Consider the following 23,402-nt stretch of genomic DNA (forward strand, 5'->3'; position numbering starts at 1 on the left):
TCTCAGGTCATGATCTCAGGGTCCTGGGATCAAGCCCCGCATCAGGCTCTCTGCTCAGCAGGGAGCCTGCTTCCCCCTCTCTCTGCCTGCCTCTCTGCCTATTTGTGATCTCTCTCTCTCTCTCTCAAATAAATAAAATCTAAAAAAATAAATTAATTTTAAAAATATGTATGAAGCCTGGATGCTTGATTTTTAAAATGAGACTAGAAGTCACAGACGCCAAGATCGCTCAGGCAGAATGTAGAGCTCACTGCCTCCCAACCTTTTACATGTTATAATAAGTAGAAAATAATCAATGTACGGCAGACCTGGGTAAATGGGAAGGCTGTTCCACGCCTACTGCTATAAGTTTAGGGGATCACTACGAGCTTAGTAAACCTAGGCTTTGGAACATGGCTGGAATACTCTGAAATAAATAAGATAAAGGCTTAATGATATAACTCAGAGTACTATCAGCATTTAAAAACAGGTGGATACTTGTAAGGAACACTCAAAGAGATGGAATGATGAAGAAAATAGTGTCACAGAAGCCTGCCAAGTATGTCAAGAGTCCAACTCTCTGAAAAACATTCTTATGGGGATGACCCTTTGGTACTGCAAAACACCACAGAACTTCTCTTTCCACAGACTTAGTTTTTCAACCTGTACCAGTATCTAGCCCATATTCTCTGAGCCACTGAAGCTTATCCTTTGTTATTAAAATCTAGCATATATTTATCTTTTGCAGACCTGCTCATTCTACACCTGTAATTTTTTTCAACCTTTCACTTTTTTTTCTTCCCATTATTTCATTTTTTTCCCTACTACTGCAAAAACCCAACTGGTCTCTTCTTTCTCTGGGCCTTATGGCCCATTCTTCCAACTGGCCTATATAATATTGGCAGATTAATTACCTTGAAGCACAACTTTTGCTCAAAACAAAAACAAACAAACAAAAACAAAACCTTCACTGGCTCCCCAATGACTATACCGTTACCATTAAGTCCAAAGTCTGTAGATATCAAGGTTCCTTATGATCTGAACCTGGTCTACCTTTCCAAATTCATTCTCCCATATTCCTATTTATCCAACCAAAGCTTTAATCACATCCAATTATTGATTGCCTAAATACCTTCATGCATGTTGTTTCCTCCATCCAAAATTCCTTTCAGTCCTAGATATACATAGATAAGTCTTACTTCTTCCTTCAATATCCAGCTCAAATGATAATTAATCTGTAAAATACACATCTGCCAAAGAGATCAGGTAATTTTGCCTTCCTCACCTCTTTAAATTTTAATTTCTTTTAGGGAACATTATTTTTTTCTATACCAGTTGTTTATTTCTCCTACTAGCTGGCAAACTCTTTGATTTACCTTTTCATTTTCCATATTCATAATCATATGACAGCATAAATATTTGTTTTTAAAGAATTCTTAATATCATTAAGGGAAGATTTATAAACTAGAGACGAATTTGGGAAATGGGTAAGTTATAAGGATAAAGCTAGTAATCCTCTGTAACTTAAAACTTCAACTTATTGTAAGGAAAAAAATATGGGCATTTTCCAGTTCATGCAGAGATGATGGCAGTTATTTTGAAAAAACTGGTAACACTTGATCAATTTCTTGAAGCTTTTATGTACTAAAATTTTGCCAAACATTTTTATTAAGAAAATGTAAGTGAAAAAAATAAAGATTTAACTAAAAATTTATTTCCATCAAGATTAAACTCCAGAAAAGTAAGCTTCTATATACATGTTAGCTTATACACATTTGCAGTTTCCCTTGGGCATAGTGCCACCTACAGTTGGCAAATGCAAACCACTCGGTTCTGAAAAATTTTGGTAAATGCAATAGAACAGCCACTCTGGCATCAACCATGCATTCCTTTTATACAATATTCACACAAATTCCTTTTACTCACAATCACACATAAATCAAAATTTAAGTAATACAGTAAGCTTACCCCAACTGAAGACTTAGATATTGAAAGCCTGACTTTTCACAGATAGGATGTTCTAGGATGTTTTCTTAAAATAGGAACAAAAGACCATCTTGACTACATTCTTTGTTTTCTACTGTCTAGTTCTTCTTCAGGGCTACCCCTACCAATATTCTACGAATTTACTCTTAATGAAAACAACACCTTTCTCTACCCTGGCTCTCTTTGATCAACCTTTAAAAATGTCCAAATCTGATTCAAAAACTCAAAACATAATGAAAAAGTCTCCCCCCTTACCAAAAAAACCCCACCATCACCCCCACACACAAAAAACCCCACAAAACAAAACAAAGCCCCCAAAACAAAAATTAAAACTATATTCCTGTTAAAGCCACAGCTATCTTCTCCACCAACAAACTTCTTGAAAGAGTCATTTACATTCAGATTCCATTACTTCTCAACTTACAAAAATCTGGCTTCTACCACAATCACAATGACCACTAAAAAACCTTTTGCAAAAACAAAAAGTCTCACACTGCTAATTTTAAACCTCTCTCCTCACTCCTCATCTTACTTTAATGCACTCCAATATACTCTTGTGGTACTTTTTTATACCTTTGTGATTTGATGACATCATCTTTTAACTTTTTCTATTTTTACTGTGGAAGTTTTATTTCCTAGAATTTTGCCCTTGACCTTTCTCTTCCTGCTCTATACATCTTCCTAGGTGTTTTCATTCATTGTCTGTTCAAGTAGCTTCTATATACCAGTGATTCCGAAATTACAGTTCTCATTATACCACATTAGTTCTAGAAATCTATTTATAGTTGCGTATTAGATACTCTAGTACCTCAAACATGTCCAAAGTGAGCACCGCCACTTAATGGCAGTCCAACTACTGGATGCCTGGTGAGACATTCATTCTAACAAATCCTATCAACTGCACCACAAAAATACTTTTCTAATTTATCCACATCCTTTCCATACTTACTGCCTTATTTACGGTCCTCATAATTTCCTTCCTAGACTACAGCACTCAGCTTCCTTACTTGATCCCAACCACACCAGAGCATCTTCATCTTAATTTTCCCCTTCACAGTTAAGCAGTAGTAACTTCCTAATATAAAATCTAATTTGTTATGCTCCCGTTTGAAGCTATTTGTATACAAAATAAAAACCCAAACGGAACACCTGTATTCAAGGTAATTATTGACCTAAAATTACAACATCTTCAGTTATCCTCCTGCATAATTTGAAAATCTTTTTCCAAAAAGGACAGATGTAAATATTTCATATTCAGGATCTTCATTTATTTTTATTCTTGGGATGCCCTCCAGTGTTACTTTGGGAAGAGCTAAAACTTGAGTTAAATACAATATGGAATACCCAACACAGAACAGTAGGGAACTATCAATGGAAGCAATAAAGGAGGACCAAAATGTCTCTGTTCCTCCTAATCTGTGCTATAGTGAAACAATTTAGAAATTTCTTCTGCTTTGGAGAAACCCCTGTCATTGGAAGGCCAGATACAAACCAGTGAGCAGCCTAGATGGAAGGAGAAATGGATAAGGAATAGTCACACCTGTCTCTGGGCTAGACCTGAATAGTACTGCAAGATTCAGGTACTCCTAGGCTTGGCTCATCAGTATCAGAGAATTATCCTTTGTGCCATACAGCAGCAGGAAAATCAGGATGAGATAGGCAATACCTTCACTTCTGACAAGACTAACAGACAGGATATTGAGTCCAATGAATCAAACAATATAAAAATTTAGCCAGATTTGGAAGATGTTTTGGTAAATGGGAACCACTGCCAGGCAAGTATTTCTAGCCCATGTTTCATTAGCTATAAACTATTTCTCATGTATGTAACTTAATTTCTCTACCTATAAAATCTCTACCTTTTCCATATTCCATCCTACCTTTCCAACTCAAATAGGCATGGAAATCTGCTCAGAACATAGGAGTATGGACTCTGGCAGTGACAGGTTTTCATATATGGCCTATGCCAATGTATATATCCTACCTGAACGTAAGTTGAGTGTGAACTGCACATGTAAATTTTCTTATTCAAATGTAATGGATGGGAAGTAATCAGAGGGTGACAAACCATGAGAGACTCTTAACTACAGGAAACAAACAGGGTTGCTGGAGGGGAAGTAGGTGGAGGGATGGGATAATTGGATAACGGATATTAAGGAGGGCACATGATGTGATGAGCACTGGGTGTTACATGCAACTGATGAATTATCTCAAACTAATGTTATGTTGGCCAATTGAATTTAAATAAAATTTTTAAAAAAACCAAATGTATTGAGTACCTTTAGGTATAAAGCAGATAATTTCTAACATTGTGCTTTAGTGATTATTTCTAACCTGGAATTTATTATTTACCAGATAGATTTTTACCTGAGGGAGGCAGATTTTGTAAAGGTGAAATGTTTTTCACACTCTGTACATTTTCTACTTCTTGATGATTAAATGCTAACTGGTGGTGATTTGGTAGTGTTTCACATGAGTATGAGGTCTGACAAACAAGCGTAGTTTTTGCAGATGCTTCATCTTGCGCAGAAGATGGTATCTGTTAAGACAAAGATAAATAAAATTGTCTTTCAGAGTTTTAACTACACAGGAGGTTTAACTAAAAAAAAAAAAAATAGAAACACTAGAGGAGAAACAATTCTAGCTTCAAAAAATGGTGTTACTTAAGTCATACAAACTTATAAGGTATTAATTATCCCATTCTTATAGATGAGAAAACCAAGGTGTAGAAAGATTAAATGACTTGGCCATCTATAGTTCTAAGTAGAGTTAGTTGAAGCTTATAATCTTAGTTAGTAATACATATAAACTTAAGCATTTATTAAATAGTGCTGCTTATTTCCCAATGTTTTCCTGTGAGCTATGGAAAATAAAAACTGAGCTTTAAACCAAATCTAGAGGACTGGGCACCTGGGTGGCTCAGTGGGTTAAGCCTCTGCCTTCAGCTCCGGTCATGATCTCAAGGTCCTGGGATCAAGCCCCACGTTGGGCTCTCTGCTCAGCAGGGAGCCTGCTTCCCTCCCTTTCTCTCTCTGCCTACTTGTGATCTCTTTCTCTGTCAAATGAATAAATAAAATCTTTAAAAAAAAATCTAGAGACTAATCCACTTTCTTTTACCCCATTTTTGTTACTGAATTATAGACATAATGGGAAGGGTGGGTAAAAATCATATGATAGTTTATCTGTAAGACTATCAAAAAATTCTCATCAATTTACTACTAAAAATTGTAGTGTAACAGCTAACATTTTTTAAATGCTTATAATATGTGAGGCAACAGGCTAAACCCTTTATATAGCTCTTCAATTCTCACAATAATCTCATGAGTTTGGTATAACTATCCTCGCCATTTACAGTCTGCAATAGGACTTAGATATAATAAAAGCAACTTACCAAGAATCTTACATCTGTTCAGTTGCAAGCTAAGTTCTAGTACCAAAGCCCAGGTACCTTACCTACTATGCTTTAAGTTACAGATAATACCGAGACTAAGAATCTTTCTCTTCCGTCTAACAAAGGAGTTAGGGTGAATGAGTAGATAAGGCAAGTATATGAATACCTATCCACGCTAGCTTGAATAAAACTAATGCCATAAGAATGTTTATCCCAACCATAATCTAGACCCAAGCCCAAAACTTAAAGTCAAACGCTGAGGTTTAAATCAGCAAAACAAAACAAAACAAAACAAAACCAGCTTTTGAAACACACAAATATATGTATTTATTCATATTCCTAAAAAAAAATCCTTTTATTATCAAAGGGTGTTTTGTTCCTCAAAGAGGGACACTGAAAAAATTCTGGCTACAGGGCGCCTGGGTGGCTCAGTGGGTTAAGCCGCTGCCTTCGGCTCAGGTCATGATCTCAGGGTCCTGGGATCGAGGCCCGCATCGGGCTCTCTGCTCAGCAGGGAGCCTGCTTCCCTCTCTCTCTCTCTGCCTGCCTCTCCATCTACTTGTGATTTCTCTCTGTCAAATAAATAAATAAATCTTTAAAAAAAAAAAAAAAATTCTGGCTACAAACAGATTATTATGCAGCATTCTATATGCTATGTATGAAGAATGCTTTCAAAATTCATTAATATAATTTTGATTCCTCTAATACCTATGGCAATAGACTATCTGTATTTTGTTCCTACTCAAAAGCCTTCAAGAACTCACTCTTGCCTACCATATTAGTTACCATATTAGTTACCACTTCACCTAAGTATTCAAAGCCCTCCCTGGTGTATTTCCCTGTTGTATTTACCCTATGTCGCCATATTTCCCTGAACACCTCTTGTGCTTTTTTGCCTCTCTTCATGCTACTACCTCTGTTAAAAAAACAAGTCCTCGTGAAAAAGAAGGGCCATCTGTACCCCAATATTCACAGCAGCAATGGCCACAATCGCCAAACTGTGATGAATGGATAAAGAAGATATGGTCCATATATATAATGGAATATTATGGCTCCATCAGAAAATGGTTTTACTTTTGATTATGTTAACATTTAGTGACCGTAAAGTTATTAGAGTTCAGATGTTAACAGATGTATATGTATATGTTGATAAATACATACAAAAGTATATCCCCTGTTGAACTTAATTGGCCAACATTTTATACATTTGTATAGAATTTTAAGTGATTTTAAGAAATATCAAAAGTATGTGGACACACACATAAACACGTGTGTGTTGTATGGACAGAAAGTATACCCTAGTGTGTTCATCCTGTTTCTCAAAACAAAGCTTGGGTATAAATCTCAGCTCCTGACAGACACTTCTTAGCAATCCTTTTTTTCTTATCAGTACAGCATTTGTTCTGCCACTATGACTTGGCACATTTATCAGATATTGTTTCTTACACAGTATACCATCCACCCATCAAGCACTTGCTAAATAAAACTAGATTAAAAGAAAAAAAAGTCCTTAATTTATGTCAACGTATTAACCATTTCTTCCTTTTCCCTGTAGTTTAAAACCCATAGTAAGCGCTCCCTCCTTCAGGTGGTATGTATGTTCCTCTTCATTTTCTCAATAAATTATGAATAGAGATTATAGCACTAATTATGCAACCTCTTATCCGTGTGATTTTATTTCTTCTCACAACTGAGAGCTCCCTCAAGACAGGTATTTATGTTGTATATTCCTAACCTAGATATGTAAGGTTAAATAATTTATAATATAATAAAGGTATATATCTGTAATTCTATACTTGAGAGGGGTACAAAGGATTAAAAATTTAATGAAAATGATAACCTGAATTAGTAACAGATAAAATTACTTCTATCCTTTTCAAAGCATGTCATTTACTAATCATACATGTAATAAAAATAGCTCCTAATTAAAAGCTTTATCTTAAACCCTAACTACCATTTTCCTACTACTCTTAAAATTCCACCTTACTGTACACACCCTATATCCTATTGTGTACATATAGGAAAAGCAAGGCCTCCCTCTGTATTTAGACTCTCATGATTAATTCTAAACTTCTATAATTTGTTCTACCAATCTGTCTGATTTATAGAATAGTTATACCTTATTAGAAAAAGGTAGCCAACTATTTCTTATATTGTATTTTCTTCAGGATGAAATTTTTTTTTAAGATTTTATTTATTCATTTGAGAGAGTGAGCAAGAGAGCACAAGCAGGGAGAGAAGCAGAGGGAGAGGGAGAAGCAGACTCCCTGAAGAGCAGGGGTAGAGGGCTTGATCCTGGAACTCTGGGATCATGACCTGATATGAAGGCAGATGCCTACCCAACTAAGCCACCCAGGCACCCAAATTCAAAACAAATTTTAAAGAATTTACTACTATACCAGTGAGTCCCAGCATACATTTTAAAATTCTAAGGTAAAAAATGGAAGAATTAACTTACCTTTACTTGTTCTTTAGGAGAATCGTTCTGTTTTACTCCAGTAAATTTAGGAAACATTTCTGCAAATGTATATAAAGAAATATTTCAATATTTACCAGCTTTAAAACTTAACATTTAAATTATAAATTATTTTCATATTAGAAATAAAATGGTCATTTCAGGAAAATACCTTTAATAGCAACCTCTTAAATCAAGAAATTCTTACAGTTAACCAGGTTTTTGACCTTTGAACCAGTCAAAATTCTAAAATAACACTTTTTTGAAAGGGATATTTTCTTTTCCACATAATGGAATAAATACCCACTCACAAATTTCAAATTGGATTATTTAGGCAAAAAGAATAGCATAGTAAAGAGTTTGAAAAATAGTTTAAAAAGGAACAAGTTATAACACAGATAAGGTTTTAAACAAGTAGGTTGAATTACAGTAAAACCTTTTTATCAAGCAGCCATAAATATAGCCATAAGGGACTTAATTAAGTAATTAAGAATTTACTATAAGAGAAGGGTATGTCACTGATCTGACTGAGTCTTTTATGAAAAGTGAATCTATTTGATTTCATGGCAAAATCTGCTCTAAGAGCACTCTAGGAAAGACCCCAAATAATCCTTTATTTACTCTCTAGCTATTTGGCAGCCTCAATTATGTAGCAACAAATGGTTTTTATACTACCTTGTTTACCTTTAGAAATACCTTTACAGGGGACATTGGTGGGAGGATAGAAAGAGATCTCTGAAGCAGTACTCATAGGTTCCTCTTTATCTTACAATTGATTCTGGTGCTTTCCTCCCCAATCATAAGCCTAGGTCAATGTGGTAAAGCACCAAACCAGCAGTTAATGCCTTGACCCACCTTTCCAGGTAAGCATCCATGAGCCACCTAAGCATTATTTGCCTTGGGCTCCAGGGCACCACAGCTGGTTAACACAAAATCTTATTCAAACTTAAAACATTCTAATTTTAATAATTACCTTCTGTCTCCTGAAATGCCATCAGTTTCCACTGGATGTGTTACTGTTCTTTCCTCTCCTAAAATGTTTGATGCTGGACATTGTTAAAACTGCTAAATGCCACTCAATTAAGTGCTTTAATTTAAAGAATTCAAGTATTTGAAATGACGAGAACCATCTTAATGTCACTCCTCTAAGTATTATTTAAGTGTTGGAGGTTAGGTGGAGGGGAAGAATACAGAGAGCAAAGACTGAGGCTATAGATCCAAGGAGCTTTCACATTTAGGGGATAAATTATGGTTTCGGCTTCGAACAAAAAAAACAGACTTCATTAATATGGTCATATACTATATGCACATCTATACATCTTAACTATTCAAATATGCAGCTAAACTACATTATTCTATGATTTACATAAACTCTTAAGTATAAACTTAAAGTAAAATATGACATACCACATTAGTGTTCTACTAAAAAATTCAAGGGCATTATTTAGTTTGATATATAAAGCTCAGAATTTTAAAAATTAGCATCTCCAAGTCTGAAGACACTACAAAAGGCATCAAAGAATTTTTAAATGAAAAAACCAGAATGGTAACTATAGACTTATTGTAGTTATTATTTTGTAATGTATACAAATGCTGAATACTACGTTAAACACCTGAAGCTAATAGACTATTGATGTCAATTATACTGCAATAAAAAAAGTCAAAACCACCCAATATAGTAGGTTTCATAAAAGTCTTATAGACTATGGATAGATGAATAACGACAGACTAAAACTCAGCATTTTGGTTCTCATTCTACTCTTACATACTTGACTTTTCGGAATGTAGTGAAGTAAAACTGTTTATTTCTGTTTATTTATGAGTTCCTGCACTTTGCAATTAAAAGAACAACATACACATTTTCACTACGAAGCTTAAGACATCATTTCAATCAGTGAAGAAGCCCCAGGTCTTGAAAATATTAATGAAATTGAGCAGTATACAGTATAGTGGTAACACATATACTGTCAACTAATTCTCCAGGGAACTGTGATGAAATGCATACCTACACCTTAAGAAGACTGAATCAGATAATAAATGTGAACTACTAAACCAACACATATTATGCATGTTATGTAATATGTTCTACTTTCACATCTTTCCTTAAACCTCAATATAAAACTTGGATTGGAAAGTTTTCATTTTAAACTTAAGGGGGAAAAATTTAATCATTTAGTTAAAAAAAAAAAAAGAGCTGGAATCAAACATTTGCTTCAACAATTGGTTTAATACCCATCAAAGCACTGAGATAAATGCTTGAGATAGCAAATATTATCAGCAAGATAGTATGGGCTAAAAAATTTAATACATTGAATATGAATGTAATACTATGGTGTAAAATCAGAATGTTTTACCATATAATATACGCAGAAAAAATTACTGAAAATTTTTAAAATTAGAAAAATAAATCACACTTCTGTTACATAGTACAGGGTTTAGATAGGTAATTGGAAGTCACTCCTGGGTTCCGCTACTGAATGTCCAGAGACATTAAATGATTTGCCCAAACTTATCACCAGAGATGTGTTCTATTGATTAAAAAAAAAAAAATCAAGGGGCACCTGGGTGGCTCAGTGGGTTAAGCCTCTGTCTTCTGCTCAGGTCATGATCTCAGGGTCCTGGGATTGAGCCCTGAATCAGGCTCTCTGTTTGGCAGGGAGCCTGCTTTCCCCTCTCTCTCTGCCTGCTGTCTGCCTACTTGTGATCTCTGTCAAATAAATAAAATCTTTTAAAAAAACATCAGCAATTTGTTTCTGAACTAAAAAATTTTGATTCTTTTAAAGACCGCTTGGCAATTTTCATTGAAGAGTTTGGTACTTATTTTAATATAGAAGAACTATTCAATTATTTTTTTAAAGATTTTATTTATCTGAGAGAGTGTGAGAAAGCGAGCAGAGAGAGACCATGAGTTGCGGGGGGTGGAGAAGGGAGTAGAGGGAGAGAGAGCAGCACACTCCCCGAGGGGCTTGATTCCAGGACCCTGGGATCATGGCCAGAACCAAAGGTGTAACACTTAAACGAGTGAGCCACCCAGGTGCTCCAGAACAACCCAATTATAAACTGCTGTTCCTTTTACCAAAGTCATTATAATTAGAGTTAAAAAGTGGAAACAAAGCAAAAAAACTGTAGACCTCTGGTTCTCAAATGTGGCAGCACATTAAGTCACCTGAGATACTTCTAACATCACATATACCTGCCCCCATTCTCTATTCATTTCAGGTTTGAACACTATTTTTAAAAAGTTTTACAGGTGATTCTAATGTACTGAGAAAACACTATTCTAGACAGACTGCTTATTCAGGAAGATCCATTTTTAACAGAAAATATTTAAATGCACAAGACAAGTATCATCACTAATTTGGAAGACTCAAAGGATCAAGTATGGACCTCAATATATATATAAGTTTTCAGTCAAGCTTGGGTCTTTGAATTTTTCTGGGGCTTTTGATTTGAAAACACTTTAATTGATGAGAAAAGTCATAAAGTTTTAAAAATTTCATGATAAACTCTGATCATTTTTCTTAAATGGCAAAGATTATTCCCAAACTGTCATTTCACACTTCCTACATTCACTAAACCATCCCCCTCCTAAAGAAGTAAAACAAAATCCAGACTTGAAGCAAGTCCTTTTTGTCCTTTTTCCATTGCATGAAAAAAAAAATCATATCCTTGTCACTTCTACAGAAAACCTAGGTTGTAGAGAACTAAAAAGAGAGGTTGTTTTATTCCTGTTTGTAAGTCACCCATGACTAAGTAAGCTTAAAAAAAAAGAAAAGAAAAAGTTAGAGAATTTCATAGATTTCATTCTCTGAAAATGCCTGAAGACAAATTCGCTTTGTCTAATAAGATAGAGAACTGATGCTGTAACCACTGAGTTTCCCTTGTGTGTAAGTAGTAAACAATTGAAATTTTAAACATTCCTGAAAAATATTCTACACTAATTGAGTATTTGAGCTTACACTTAGTTCCTAAAGTTATTTCCCACAAGATTTCTATCAAAAGCACTACTACCTATGAGCTGTTCCCATTTGTTTCTCAGTAATATTCACCACAAGATTGAATCTATTAATTATTATATTCATCCCTATTATAACACTCAAAATAGCCAAAGTTGTTGAACATTAGAAAACTCTCAACAGGTTATGTGTATACACTAGCAGAGACCAGCTAACACAGGAGATAAGCATCTGGAATTCATTTTATTATCAAACCTCATTAACATCTTTGATCTGACATTTGATATTTTGACGGTTATGAGAAATAGTTTAGAAAGGTTTTATATTTATACCAATATTTAATAAATATTCTTGACTAATCTTCACATGACAATTTCCATATACTGTTGCTAGTCAAGAAAATAATTTAAATTATAAAACCAAATTACAACACATCTGCAATCAAGTACTGCTTCTACCCCACAGATAGCTCATTTATATTTTTCAAAGATTTGAGGATTTCATTCCAACTCTATTCTTGGAATGGATTTAATATCTTGCTTGAAATGTTAAAGAATTTTTAAATCAAACTTTCCTTGGAAATCAAATCTCTGACATTTAATTAATCTTATTTAATAAAGGAGAATTGAGTCCATATTTTTCAAAGTATATAAAATAAGGTTTGAGAATACATAGAAGATAACCATTTAAATAATGCAGAATAAAAAAATAATAAATAAATAAATAAATAAATAAATAAATAATGTGGAATAGGGCGCCTAGGTGGCTCAGTGTGTTAAGCCTCTGCCTTTGGCTTGGGTCATGATCTCAGGGTCCTGGGATCGAGTCCCGCATCAGGCTCTCCACTTGGTAGGGAGCCTGCTTCTTCCTCTCTCTCTCTGCCTGCCTCTCTGCCTACTTGTGATCTCTGTCTGTAAATAAATAAATAAAATCTTTTTAAAAATAAATAAATAAATAAAAATAATGTAGAATAAACAACTGTAACACAATTTATGACACTTAAATGTTTTTCACAGATGTTACCTTTCAAACATTTTGCACACCCACTTCACACATCTGAACAGAATGCTACTGGAGTAAAGATAGACCAACTCATAATAGAGGATAAATGAAGAAAAATGAGTCAATAATATTGGGGAATTAAGAAAAGTTAATGTAGAGCTCTGTCCCTGATAACCAAAATCACAAAAGATTATGACTTGGTTAAGAAAACTGCATACAGGGGCGCCTGGGTGGCTCAGTGGTTTAAGCCGCTGCCTTCGGCTCAGGTCATGATCTCAGGGTCCTGGGATCGGGTCCCGCATCGGGCTCTCTGCTCGGCAGGGAGCCTGCTTCCCTCTCTCTCTCTCTGCCTGCCTCTCCATCTATTTGTGATTTCTCTCTGTCAAATAAATAAATAAAATCTTTAAAAAAAAAAAAAAAAAGAAAAAGAAAACTGCATACATAATTGTAAGTGAAATAAATCAGAGAAAGAAAAAAAAAACTGCATACAATTAAAAAAAAAAAGAAAACTGCATACAATCAAGCTGCTATAAAAATTCCAAAGGCAGTCATTAAAAAACAGATTAAGAAAAAATTGCTAAAGATCAATAATCTTCTATCAGGAAAGAATTTCTCACAAAAGCTTTCAGAAAAATTTCCTCTATTAACATTTTGAAGAAATGAACTTATATTCTTATCACCTATCTTAAATAATCAAAAGCCTTATTAACCAGAATTATGGTAATAAAGATATTCCAAGTTTCAGTTCTGGGAAAATCATAATAAACTCTAAACCTACAAAATCGTCTGCATATTTTCAGTTAATTTTTACTTATATAGAAGATTTTTTGCTAATATTCCTAATTTTCACAAGTTGTTATTTTCTCAGTAATTCCATTTCCCTCCAACCTGAGACTTATACATACTTGGGATTTGTCATCTGCTCCTTGAGACTGCCATGTACATAATTAAGAACTGTAGATGCTTTACTTATTTTTACTTCAGTACTGCTATTGATATGGTCTGCAAATTATTTTTCATAATTTACAGTCCTTTTATTTAGGGTTTCTGTTCAAATAAAAAATGTTCTTAGGGGGCACCCGGGTGGCTCAGTGGGTTAAAGCATCTGCCTTCGGCTCAGGTCATGATCCCGGGCCAGAGTCCTGGGATCAAGCCCCGCATCAGGCTCTCTGCTCCACAGGGAGCCTGCTTCCTCCCCTCTCTCTTTGCCTGCCTCTCTGCCTACTTGTGATCTCTCTCTGTCAAATAAATAAATAAAATCTTTAAAAAAAAAAAAAAAACAAGTACTGGTGAAAATACAGAGAATTTTTCTTACGTTACACACTAAAAATTAAGAGCCTTACAGTATTTTAATGCATACAATTAAAGTTAATACTTAGGACAAAGGTCCTATTGCTTCACTTACTAATTTACTTTGCTAAACAAAATAAACAACAACAACAACAACAAAAAAAAAACAGAACTGAATGATCATTTAAGGTAGGCACCATGTTTGCAATTTATAATTGCGCATTGTACATATAGTGTTTCTTAAATCAAGTATATAGGTTCAACATTTATAAAAACAAAAATTTCAAAGAAAAATGATAACTCGTACCATTGTTAGAGGACAAACTGACCTTAGTGTCACAAACCTATATATGATCCATAATGTAAGCTGAAATTTAAGAATGTGTTGCTTAGATTTTAACAGTGTTTTCAAAAACAGTCCATTATTGAAAAAGATGACATTAAAAAATCAGTCATAAAATAAAAATTCAACACAAAGTTGTTAAAAAAAATAACTATAACTTTGAGGCCAAGATACTCTACTAGAAAGTTAGGAAAGCATACATATTACACCTCTTTAAGCACACATAGTGGATGATGAACATCGTTCCTTTAAGCAATGTATTAGAAGACTATCAGAAATTACTAATTCAAATTAAAATTAAGGTATTTTTGAATACCTTTACTGAAGCACTCTGTATATAGTACTTTTCCACTAATTCTCAAGGCATTTATTGATCAGTAGCCAACATATAATTGGATAACTCAGTTTTATCCTACAAATGAAAGACAAAGTGCTCTAACTTATTAGGCCACAAATGCTTTATTAGATGAAATTACAAATGCTAATTACAAACTTTTCCAGCATTATTTTATGCTTTAAAGTCAAATATAAGGAAATAATGTATAGTCAGAGCCCAAAAATAATTTAAAAATTTACCATGACAAATTTCAACAAAAGTAAAAATTTTTTATTCTAACAAAAACGTTTACCACTATATACTTTAGAAATGTAAAAACAAAACACAGCAATCAGCACCACATAAATGCAAACTAAAACAAACCAAAAATGAAACAGAATGTACTGCAAGCCAGCAGACCCTTACTACCAGACTGAAATAAGAGGGACATTCTTACAAATGGTTAAGAATCCCTGATGTGACACTATTGTGTGGAGGATATTTTTTTTAAAAGCGAACTAAATCTCATGACAAATAAAACAAAACAAAACCAACTCATTTAAAATAAAGCAAAATTTTAGGCGCAAAAGTGCCCTATATTCTGAATGTACCTTTCGGTGGACAATAATGGGATGCCCCTGCCAAGTCAGTATTCTTGGGGCAGTGATTACTTCTCAACTACACAACCATCAATGAAAGAGCACAAAGAAAACATGACTGAATTAAGCTTGATACAGTTGATGAGAAACTACCAGGGTAATATGATACTTTAGCATAACTGAAAATCTCAATTTGAAATATGTTTTTCTATAAATGGAATATCTATTAGTGAAAATGCAAAAGTGAATAAAATTCTGCTTTAAACATTTTCTGGGATGACAATCCAAAGTGCTTATTCAATTTAGAATATACTGTCACAACAGGACATACTGTGCAACATTTGAGCGGTCTGATATATCACGCAGAGTAAAGTGAAAGATGTCCTCAAATAAGCCTTTATTTTATAAAAAGAAGTGCTGATCGGAATTTTATTATTTGTTATTTTCTCGAATTAAGATGTGGTATTATATATTAAGAAACTATCTCCCACCTTTAGTAAATTTCTTTTCAACATTACAAACCTGTAAGTCTTATACAAATAATATGAAGTATCCTTTTTACACAGTATCTCTTTTAAAGAAAATAGTAAGAATGTCAACATGTAATTAAATAATAACTGTGGCATCCAAACCATAGGTTCTGGGTAAATGACAAACATTTCTTAAAAATATAAGTCTCAATAATACAAGAAACGGATGTTCCCACAAACAGAGGTACACTTAAGGGGACAGCTAACCTGATTCGGAATCACTGCTGCTGCCCGAGGAGCTTGAATCACTGCTGCTGCTTTCAGTCTCCGATGAGCTGCTAGTGCTGCTGCTGCTGCTTTCACTTAATCGGGAACCGCTTCCAACAGCCTTGGATGACTGGGTTTTCTCAGCTACAAAACAGGGAAACACATTACAATGCCAGCAGAATCAAATAATTACACGAACACTTGAAAATAAAAAAAGGAAGAAAGAAACCTGTTCCCTTTTTAAAAACAAATACATAAAAAACTGCCACCTACGTTTTGCTTGACATTTTCTTGAATTTAACTGATTGTTGACATCTAGTAACCGCTTTTCCAACTCCTGTTTTTTCTGTGAATGAAATTCTTCTTTGGACTTCATTATTTTCTTACCTATGTGATTTAAGAGGGAAAAAACGTCTTATCAAAAACTAACACAGGGTGCCTGGGTGGCTCAGTGGGTTAAGCTGCTGCCTTCGCTCAGGTCATGATCTCAGGGTCCTGGGATCGAGTCCCGCATCGGGCTCTCTGCTCAGCAGGGAGCCTGCTTCCTCCTCTCTCTCTCTCTGCCTGCCTCTCTGCCTACTTGTGATCTCTCTCTGTCAAATAAATAAATAAAATTTAAAAAAAAAAACTAACACAAATACCAGACGGCTTTCTACCGATAGAAATACATACCCTGAGGTTTTATCAGTCTTTTTCTTCTTAGACATGCCGCAACGTACTTTTCCAGTTCTCTCAGTGTTGATGCTTTCAGTGTTTCAAAGTCTATCTCTATCTCATCAGGGTTGGAATTTCTCAGAGAAGGCTCTCTTGATTGTATTATATGAACTACTCGCCCAAGTTTATCTCCAGGGAGTTTGTTTATATCCAAGCTTAACTGCCTTTTCTCATCATAGTTCATAGGCTTAGCATTATCCTCATCTTCAGGTTTCAGAGCAAACACCTGTTGTTTCCTCTTCTTTGGCTGACTAAACAAAAACTAAATTTAGTCAAATATGTTAAATAATACTACTATATGAATAAGGCATTATAAAAGATACTTACTTGCTTTTGGACTTCTCCTTTAATTTCACTTGATTAAACTTTTTTCTTGGATTTTCATCTCTGTTATTAGCCTTTTCTTTCTTCTTTTCCCTTTTAGACTTATTCCTTTTCTTTAGCTTACGGAAAGGTACTTGGGAGAGAACCTGTAGCTGTTGATGAACAGCTTTCAGCTAATAAAGAAAAAAATTCTTTCAACATTCATGGCTCTAAACACATTAGGAAAAAAAATGAAGGCACTCAAAAGTCAACCCTATCCTTTTGAAATTCATTTCATACTAGATTTCCTTCAAGCTCTAATTTCATTCCACAAATTCATCATTTTGAAGGGCATACATTAAATCAGAAATACTATTCTGTGCTCAACCCATAAACTAAGATATTCAACTAAAAACAGACCATGAAAATGAACATTTCTAGGTAATCTCAACCTTGTTTTCTTTCAGGCTTGAGCTAGGAGGTTAACATTGTATCACAAAAGGTAGCAATACTGAACAAAAACTAATCCATCAAATATCTTGGATTATGTAATGTAAATTATTTCAATGAGTATAAATTCCTTGTGGTTAGAAAGGTAACAGAATTTTAAGATACATAGATCTTTGTGTAAGACTACTAAACATTACAAACGTGGCAGGAAGTAAATAGTCATAGCTCCTAAGTGATCTAAATGTAACAGCTTTTAATCTACAATAAAGATGTTATAATAGATCTGCAACAACAGCTCATAAAAATGCAAAAACTTTCATCAATACAATCAACTACCTGCTCCTGAAGCTTTGCAAGACGCTGAACTCGTTCATCTTCAGAATCCCCAGAAGAGTTACCTTCAGAGGAAGCTCCACTACTGCTTTCTCTACCGAGGATTTTTGTGCTGTCTGTTCTTATGTAGCAGACAGGCATACTCCCACAGGTTCATCGGGGATTTTTGCAAAATGCATTTCAAAAACATCCTATAATAAAAAATTAAACTATATTTTTATATTTAGACTTATAATTACACTATATTTAGACTATATTTTCTGTATTTCCAACGTAATACAGCAGTAATACCCTTCAGCAAATGTCGTATTTTGATGATAATTCTATTTTTCCTTCGAATAATCATTGCATAGTATATACATCAAATCATTCCATTATATACTTTAAATGTATACAGTGTTATATTTCCATTTTATCTCTGTAAAACGTTCGGCGGGGGGCAGTTAGCCAAAGTGACATAAGACTCATGCTTCCTTGCCTGCCAACCTTGAAACTTTTCTCCTCTCTCCCATATAAGATAGACATCTTTTTTAAATTTTTTATTTATTTTCAGCATAACAGTATTCATTATTTTTGCACCACACCCAGTGCTCCATGCAATCCGTGCCCTCTCTAATACCCACCACCTGGTTCCCCCAACCTCCCACCCCCACCCCCCACCACTTCAAACACCTCAGATTGTTTTTCAGAGTCCACAGTCTCTCCTGGTTCACCTCCTCTTCCAATTTCCCCCAACTCCCTTCTTCTCTCTAACTCCCCATGTCCTCCATGCTATTTGTTATGCTCCACAAATAAGTGAAACCATATGATAATTGACTCTCTCTGCTTGACTTATTTCACTCAGCATAATCTCTTCCAGTCCCATCCATGTTGCTACAAAAGTTGGGTACTCATCCTTTCTGATGGAGGCATAATACTCCATAGTGTATATGGACCACATCTTCCTTATCTATTTGTCCGTTGAAGGGCATCTTGGTTCTTTCCACAGTTTGGCGACCGTGGCCATTGCGGCTATAAACATTGGGGTACAGATGGTACTTTTTTTCACTACATAAGATAGACCTCTTAAGCTGTAGAGAGGACCTTCTTTCAAGGAGCTCCTGTCCTATGGTTGATTCATCATTCCACTAACTCCAACTCCACTGCATTCCACCCAAAGTCCTAGAGCTTTACCTTCAGGGGAACATGGGTTCTAGTCAATCCTATCTCAAGCTATCTACCATCCCCTCTTCACTAATATTTCCCCCATATCCTCTATGTATAATGCAGTCTCCTTAAAAGATTTATTACTAATGGGTACTACACCTTAAACAACCCCATTTTAAGAGTCAATTTACTTAATAAATTGTGCTTTATATTTGGGAAGTGGGGCATTCTTTATTGACTTATGGTTCTCTTAAATTTCTAAACGAGGGGCACCTGGGTGGCTCAGTCAGTTAAAGTGTCTGCCTTCAGCTCAGGTCATGATCTCAGGGTCCTGGGATCAAGCCCTGCATCGAGCTCTCTACTCGGTGGAGGGTCTGCTTCTCCCTCTCCTTCTGTGATCTCTCTCACTTTTGCTTTCTCAAGTAAATAAAATCTTTTAAAGAAATAAAATAAAATTTCCAAACTATGTTCAGAGAAAACTCACTTTCAGAGCACACCCATCAACTTACCTGGAGCATTCTTGCCATTGTTACTACTTCATGATCTGGAGGATTGTATCTGTAGCAATTCATGAACATTAATCTAACATCTGCAGCAAATTCATATGCATCTTTATATTCTTGGTTGTCCATTTTCCCCTAAATTAAGGAAAAATTACAGGATTCATAAACAATACAGTCCAATAATCATTTGAGCATTTACATTAATCATTTATATTATGAAATAGTTGAAACATACAGAACAACACAGGTAATACCCAAAACAGACACCCACCCTCCAAATTTGACAAATGTTAAAATCCTGCTGTATTTACTTTGTATTTTTTGACCTTGAGAATATCCAATGAATTTTGACAAGTAGAGGTAAGGAAGATTGCTATTCCAAGTATAAAAAAAAAAGAAAAGAAGAGGAACATAATCACAAAAGCAGGAAAATAATGCATTTCTAGACAATCTTAGACAAATATGATCCTAGGAAAGCAATGAAAAGATAAATTCCTCAAACCAACCTTGAACATTTAAATGAAAGATTTTTATTAAAAATTTCCTCAAAATGAAAAGACATTTAAAATGAACAAAATTGGTAAAAGGAAAGAAATACTAACATCAGAACAGAAATGAAGAGACTAAAAAAACAACAAAAAAGACAAATGAAAGTAAGAGCCAATCCTTTGAAAAAATAAGACAAAACTGATAAACCTTTACCCAGACACATCAAAAAAAAGAGGACTCAGAAATGAAAGAGAAGAAACAACCAATCCATAGAAATACAAAGGATAAGAGACTATTACAAAAAAAAAAAAAAAAAAGGAGAACAAATTAAGATAACCTAGAAGAAATGGATAAATTTCCGGAAACACACAATCTTCTGAGACTAAGTCATGATGAAATAGAAAATCTGAACAGACCAATTACTCATAATGGAATTGAATCAGTAATCAAAGACTCCCAAGAAACAGAAGTTGGGACCACATGGCTTCACAAGGGAATCCTACCAAACATTTAAAGAGTTAACATCTAACTTCCTCAAACTATTCAAAAAAATAGAAATGGAATAAAAAGTTCCAAATTCCTTCTATGAGGCCAGCATCACCCTGATGATAAAACAATAAAGACACTATTTTAAAAAAATTACAGGCCAATACCCCTGATGAACATAGATGCAAAAATCCTCACAAAATATTAGCAAAACTCTTCCATTATAAACAAGTGGGATTTATCCCAGAAATGCAAGGATGATTCAATATCTACAAATCAATCAATGGGATATAATACATGAATAAAATGAAGGGTAAAAGCCATATGGTCATCTCAATAAATGTAGAAAAAATATGACAAAACTCAAATCTGTTCATGATAAAACTCTCAACAGTGTGGGTTTAAATCAAACATACCTCAATATAATAAAGGCCATATATGAAAAACCACAGCTAATACAATATTCAATGGTGAAAAACTGAAAGCTTTTCTTCTAAGACCAAGACCAGGGATGTCCACTCTCATCACTTTTACTCAACATAGTATTAAAAATCCTAGCTGCAGCAATCAGACAAGAAAAATAAGTAAAAGGCACCCAAAGTGGTGGGGAAAAGTAAAACTGTCACTATTTATAGATGAGATGACACTGTATATAGAAAAACCTAAAAACTCTACCAAACAGCTGTTAGAATAAATGAATTCAGTAAAGTTGCAGGATGTGAAATTAATATACAGAAATATGTTGCATCTACATACTAATAAGAAAGTAGCAGAAAGAATAATTAAGAAAAACAATCCCATTTATAATTGCATCAAAAAGCAAAAACACAAACAAACCTAGAAATGAATCTAACCAAAGGGTACAAGACCTGTACTCTGAAAATTATAAGACACTCATGAAAGAAAGTGAAGACATAAATGGAAAGATAAACTATGCTTATGAACTGGAAGAATAGTTAAAATGTCATACCACCCAAAGCAATCTACAGATTTCATGCAATCCTTATGAAAATGCCAACAGAAGTACTCACAGACCTAGAATAAATAATCCTAAAAATTTTAAGGAACCACAAAGAGCGTGAATTGCCAAAGCAACCTTAAGAACATAACTAGATTTGGGGATAATAATACATTGTATGTTTATAAAAAAATTTAAAAATTTAAAAAGAAAAACTTAACTAGAGGTATTGCAATCCCAGATTTCAAGATATATTACAAATCTACAGTAATCAAAACAGGGAGGTACTGGCACAAAACCAGACTCACATATCAGCAGAACAGGACAGAAAGAAATAAACCAACACTTACATGGTCAGTTAACCTCTGACAAAGGAGGCAAGAATATACAATGGAGAACAGACAAGTCTCTTCAAATGTTGCTGCAAAAACTAGAGTTAAGTGCAGAAGAATGAAAATTGAACCACTTTCCTATACTATACATAAAAATAAATTCAAAATGGATTAAAGACCTAAATAAAACATAAAAACCATAAAACTAGAAGAAAATATAAGTAGTAATCTCTTGAACATGGGTAACATTTTTAGTTTTAGTAACATTTTTCTGGATGTCTACTCAGGCCAGGGTAACAAAAGCAAAAATAAAGTCTATCAGACAAAAAAGCTTTTGCACAGTGAAGAATATAATAAAACAAAAAGGCAAAAACAACTGAACAGAATAGATATGTGAATTATGTACCTGATATGGGGTTAATATCCAAGATATATAAATAATTCATTTAAGAAAACAAAAACACTAATTCAAAAAATATATATGTGTACCTTTGTTTATTGCAGTATTATTTAAAATAGCCAAGGTATTGAAGCAACCTCAGAGTCCATCAATAGATGAATGGATAAAGAAGATCACACACACACACACACACACACACACACAATATTACTCAGCCATAAAAAATGGTATAAGAGGGATGCCTGGGTGGCTCAGCTGGTTAAGCAGCTGCCTTCGGCTCAGGTCATGATCCCGGCGTCCTGGGATCGAGTCCCACATCGGGCTCCTTGCCCTCCGCAGGGAGCCTGCTTCTCCCTCTGACTCTGCCTTCCACTCTGTCTGCCTATGCTCGCTCTCGCTCACTCTCTCTCTGACAAATAAATAAATAAAATCTTTAAAAAAATAAAATGGTATAAGAGCTTGTTATCTGCAACAATGTGGATTAACCCAGAGGATATTTATGCTAAGTGAAATAAGACAGAGGAAGACAAATACCATTATCATCACACTTGTATGTGGAATCTAAAAAACAAAGCAACACACACATATACAGAAACAGTCTCATAAGTACTGAGAACAAACTGATGATTGCAAGGTGGAAAGAGGGGATGAATGAAATAGGCAAAGGGGATTAAGAGGTACAAAACTTCTACTCACAAAATAAGCCATGGGGATGAATAGTATAGAATAGGGAATATAATCAACAATATTGTAATAACATTGTTACGGTAATGGATGGTAACTACACTTTCATGATGAGTACTAAATAAAGTATAGAACTGTCAAATCATTGTGCTGTACACCTTAATCATATAAAATTGTATGTCAACTATACCTCAATTAAAAATTAAGGGGTGCCTGGCTGATTCAGTTGGTAAAGCATGCGACTCTTCATCTTGGGTTCATGAGTTTGCGCCCCATGCTGGGGGTAGACTTTACTTAAAAATCAAATTTTAAAAAATAGTAATTTAAAAAACCTGACAAAGGCAGTAGACATCGCCCCCAAAAATGCAGAGAGGGATTGGAAACTATATCAGTGCCTTATTCCCCTCCCCAAAATTACATCAGAATCATGCAATTATTAAAAATATAACCTTGAATATATAATGAGAAAATGTCTACAACACAGTATGTGAAAATTCAGGGTACAGAGTAATATTACATACTGCAACTCAAACATTGTGGCAAGAACAAT

General features: G+C 34.4%; 1 protein-coding gene across 1 annotated transcript in view; it reads right to left on the reverse strand.

Moving 5' to 3' along the window:
- Positions 1 to 23,402, reverse strand: part of BRDT (bromodomain testis associated) — a 76,292-nt gene that overhangs the window by 29,412 nt on the left and 23,478 nt on the right. Inside the window, 9 exon segments of the mRNA XM_032303307.1 lie at positions 4,333 to 4,504; positions 7,815 to 7,873; positions 16,055 to 16,198; positions 16,328 to 16,441; positions 16,727 to 17,019; positions 17,096 to 17,265; positions 17,858 to 18,000; positions 18,003 to 18,045; positions 19,510 to 19,638. Coding sequence (XP_032159198.1) covers positions 4,333 to 4,504; positions 7,815 to 7,873; positions 16,055 to 16,198; positions 16,328 to 16,441; positions 16,727 to 17,019; positions 17,096 to 17,265; positions 17,858 to 18,000; positions 18,003 to 18,045; positions 19,510 to 19,638 — 1,267 coding nt within the window.

This window comes from Mustela erminea, chromosome 10 (genome assembly GCF_009829155.1).
Source record: "Mustela erminea isolate mMusErm1 chromosome 10, mMusErm1.Pri, whole genome shotgun sequence".
In the NCBI taxonomy this organism is placed as follows: domain Eukaryota; kingdom Metazoa; phylum Chordata; class Mammalia; order Carnivora; family Mustelidae; genus Mustela; species Mustela erminea.